The following is a 4268-nucleotide window of genomic DNA, read 5'->3' as shown; positions in this document are numbered from 1 at the left end:
TGTTGGGCACGTTAATTTGAAAAAGTAATTCGTTTTTAGTTACTAGTTACTTCTCCCAAAAAGTAACTGAGTTACTTACTGAGTTACTCCACAATAAAAGTAACTAGTTACTAGTAAAAGTAACTATTGCATTACTTTTGCGTTTCTCGTCCCCGTAACCCTCACCACCAGGCCCCACCTTCTCGCAGTGTGTTTCCAAAGCCAGCTGAATAGAGAGAACGACAAAGACAAGAACCTGCAGAGAGTTTTGCATTTATTGCAACTCAACATAAATGACATCGGGGGGAGGGGGGCTATCTGACAGGCCTATAAACCCTGTCAGATAGCGCTCCCCCTGCTTAACAGTATCTGATGCGGTGTAAATATTCTCAGGCTGCATTACCTCTACTCATAGGTGTAAGATTTTTTAACAGGGCGTTCAGATCTGGTGAGTGAATGAAATTAATAACTGGGGATGTCTAATTCTGAAATCCTGTGTGTTTGGGTTGTTATAGATACATAGATAGATAGATACATATATACATACATACACACATAGATACATACACACACACACACACCTACACACACACCCACACACACATACATACATACATACATCCAGATATCTCCATACAGGCTAACATTAAATCGTTCACGCTCTCCGTAGTTCCCCTGTGGCGCGAGCACAGGGGAGCATGAGCGTTTCCTGTCGCTTGCACGGTGAATCGTACCGCCTGCAATGTGCGGAGATGCAGGGGAAACCGTATCTGATGGTGAAACGCAGCTTGACGTTACACCTATATTTCCATCTGGAAAACGCTGTTTTGCTGCTGGAGGCCTCCTCACTCTCCATCTCTCTGTGTGTGCTGTACGTTAACACCCACCAGCAGAAACACCCACCTACCAAACTGACAGACATAATCTCACTATACATCAGACAATCTCATCCTCCCCTCTATCATGACAAGGAGTGCACGAGTCCTATCATGAAAAAAAAAGGTTAATTATGGGACCTGAGTAACGTCCAGTAACGGGGTGTTGGCAATGGTAACTGTGTTATAGTTACAGTCAAAGTAATTATTTAGATTACCTCATTACTAAAAAAAGGTAACGGCGTTACTCCCATCAATAGTGGTAAGGGCAGCCATTTTGTGTTTTTTTTTAACTCTTGAATGCGAGTACAGACTCGTTTCTTCCCCAAGTATGTTCTTGACAAGAATACAGGAAAGTATGGACTTGGGGAGAACGGGAACATGCAGCGTGAATAAGGACCTGAGCCAGATATTGAAAAAATGCTGGGATTTCTGAGCAGTTATTGCGAGGTATGTCATTTGAATTTTATGTTATCTGGACTAGGATAATTCACTTTGTAAATTTATGAAGATTATAATCAATCTAGTACTTCGATTAACATGAATAACATATACAGCAACTAGCTTAAATTATCAATGTGGAGACTGTAAGATTTAATCAAAAGCTTTGTTTTCTCTATATCTGGTGCTTTTTTTAGTGAGTTTTACTGCTTTTTGCTCTAATTTAGCCACCTGATTTAGTCCCAGTTTTAGTTCATGTTTTGCTCAATAGTAATATAATTATTGCTCTGTCTAGCTGAATACAAATATCTAAATTCCTAACACATTCAGGTATGTTTCACAAACCCATAGGATGTCCACAAAAAGAAAAAGAACCATTGCACAGCCACCCAAGAAAAATACCTACCACATAAGACAGAAAGGATGTACAGAACAACTCTGTTATCCAGGATTGATATAAGAGGAACAACATTTTATTCTAATTTTTGTCCATTAAATATGTCTAAAATCACAACTACCAAAATTAAACATCCACAGAAGTGCTGTCTTGTGTTATGGTGAGTTTCATATATAGAATATACAGCCCCCTAAAAATCTAATAAGATAATGAGTTCAGATTTTTAATCCTTAGCCTGTTACCAAATACTCATACACTGTGTAATTTGCACAAAAATTGGATTTCAGTGGCTCCTGTATTAGTGTCAGTAATCCAATAATAACTTATTAGGTTATGTCACTTGAACTGCATCGAACATTTAATAAACACAGTTGTGAAATTCTTAGTTTACAGTATATTTAAGATGAAAGTATTTTAGTAGGGCCCATACTTCTATACTTCAGTTTTCGTAAAATCACCAGAACATAGAAATAATGCATATTGTGTGAAATATTTTCCACCTAACTACAGGGCACTTATTGTTACTTAGTAACATTAACTGTTCTATAAGAATTCAACATTTTACTACTTTGTTTCAGTTAAATCCTCTAAAAAACCCAAAGGCTGCTCCTATCATCATCGAACCCTGACAAGGATTGCTTGGCCAAATTCTTTAAAAATCTCACTCCAAAAGTTGGTCAAAAGTTCGCAGCCCTGTTGACATTCCCTGAGAAATTCTTTCCAAGGACTCTTAGATCCCATTTTCCCTCTTTACAAATAATTTATCTGATATACCTCGTGTTTATTTTCTAGTAGTGTGTAGTGTTTAAAGACATCAATATTTTTACGGGTAGTAGATTGTGTTTATTGTGCAGCAAATGATTTATCATTCAGGTCAGACTCACCCTCCTCAGTAATATTTGAATAAACAGAGACAGATTTCTTTAGTTGGTGCCTAATAACTCTGCTGATAGCCACAGTCTATTTTGCTAAATTGGTGAAAACAAATGGATTTTACAGCCAATCCAGGAATCTAATCTTGGAGGCCAAAGACCAAGGACCTTGGTTAGTGAGTTGCAGTTATAATCATTAAACTAATATTAATTAAATGGTTTTACCCTTAATTTTGAATGACTTGTTAACTACAACCTCCAGTTCTAGTTAATAATATATTCATATTACAATGGTAAAATATCACAACACCAGATACAAACAGACTAAATGGTTGTGGCCAGCCAATCAGAAATTGTGATCATTGATAAAAGCAAATTAAATATTTTGAAAAATCATGCCTAAAAATGTAAGTTTCTTTAACAACTTATTTGGCTTCCTGTGCTAAAGCACATTATGAAAATCATCAGCAGATTACCGTACAAATCCAAATAATTATGACTGTTTTCCTGGTATTGGAGAGATAAAATACATTCCTGATGTCTTCAAAATATGGACATAAATACAAGTATGTATAAGTTTTTTTTGTCTTCTAAGTCTTTTACATTGGCTGTAAAGAAAAACTCAGAACTATCAGACATTATTGAAGAATACTACAGTAGGTGCACAGTGTTACTATTTGTTGAGCTATTAATTAAAATACTGTTAGTTTTGAGGGTAATATTTACAATCAGAGCTTTTTGAACTTAAGTGACAGCAAAAATTTAAATCACTGTACCTGAAACATGAGATATAAGGCAGAAACTGTAGGAAAATCTTCAGTTCACTGTCGTCATCCACATCATATGAGCAGTTTCTGTCTGTCAGCTCCACTGGTTTCTTCTCTAATTGGAGCTTTAACACTTCCAGGAGGATGGAGGTCTTTCTCTCTGAGAGGTCTATGATCCAGACTGGCGGAGCTGATTGGAAAACTGACTGTAATGATGGAAGGAGACTCAGACCTGTTTTAGTCTCATGATCCTTCAGCTGGGAGTAAAGATCCAGCAGGAAGTCAGAGTTATCTTTACCATCACTATCATCATCAGGGTCATCATTGAATCTTTCATTGAATGGGTAAGCCCCATTAGGGACAACATTGAGCAACAGCTCCAGCATCTTCTCTCCTGTCTCGTGTTCTGTCTCTATTGCTGTAAACAACAGCTTCAGTAAAAACCTGCTTTTTATATGAAGATCTGAATTCCAAAGATAAAACCTGGAAAACAAGAAACAAAGATTAAATCCTGATTCTGTCCAAGCTGCATATACTGTATAAAACCACAAATAAGTGATAGACTTTGGGTTGTATATTTCTGTTCTGTTTCTAATTAAATTAAGATCAGTGCCATTTTTGCCGCAGAATTTTGTATTTAGTAGACAAACTAAGACTTATAAACAAAAATAACAAGACAGCTGTGGGCCAGCTCTGTGCCTCAGGTTCTCATTAATGCATTATTAACCAGGGCTAAAAGATTTTTTTAACTGTGATCCTAAACCCACTGAATGATTGGCACCCAATAACAATAACAACACAGGTGATTTAGACTATACATTCATATTTGTTATTGGTATAAAGCCACCGGCTTTAGACAGGACATTATAAATTACTTCTATAAGTAAATACATTTACTGTGATAAAGCAGTTTTAAAAGTGCAATGTAAAAATGTTA

The 4268-nt window shown here is 36.4% G+C and overlaps 1 protein-coding gene across 1 annotated transcript in view; it reads right to left on the bottom strand.

Moving 5' to 3' along the window:
- The window catches only part of LOC107103279, a 9058-nt gene extending 5341 nt beyond the window's left edge, over positions 1–3717 (bottom strand). The window contains exon 1 of the mRNA XM_015402919.1: positions 3564–3717. Within this exon, the coding sequence (XP_015258405.1) occupies positions 3564–3717 (154 nt within the window). The remainder of the gene's footprint in view (positions 1–3563) is intronic.
- Positions 3718–4268: the final 551 nt, after the last annotated feature.

This window comes from Cyprinodon variegatus, unplaced genomic scaffold, assembly GCF_000732505.1.
Source record: "Cyprinodon variegatus isolate N-32 unplaced genomic scaffold, C_variegatus-1.0 Scaffold1410, whole genome shotgun sequence".
In the NCBI taxonomy this organism is placed as follows: Eukaryota; Metazoa; Chordata; class Actinopteri; order Cyprinodontiformes; family Cyprinodontidae; genus Cyprinodon; species Cyprinodon variegatus.
This window is presented reverse-complemented; position numbering and strand designations above follow the sequence as displayed.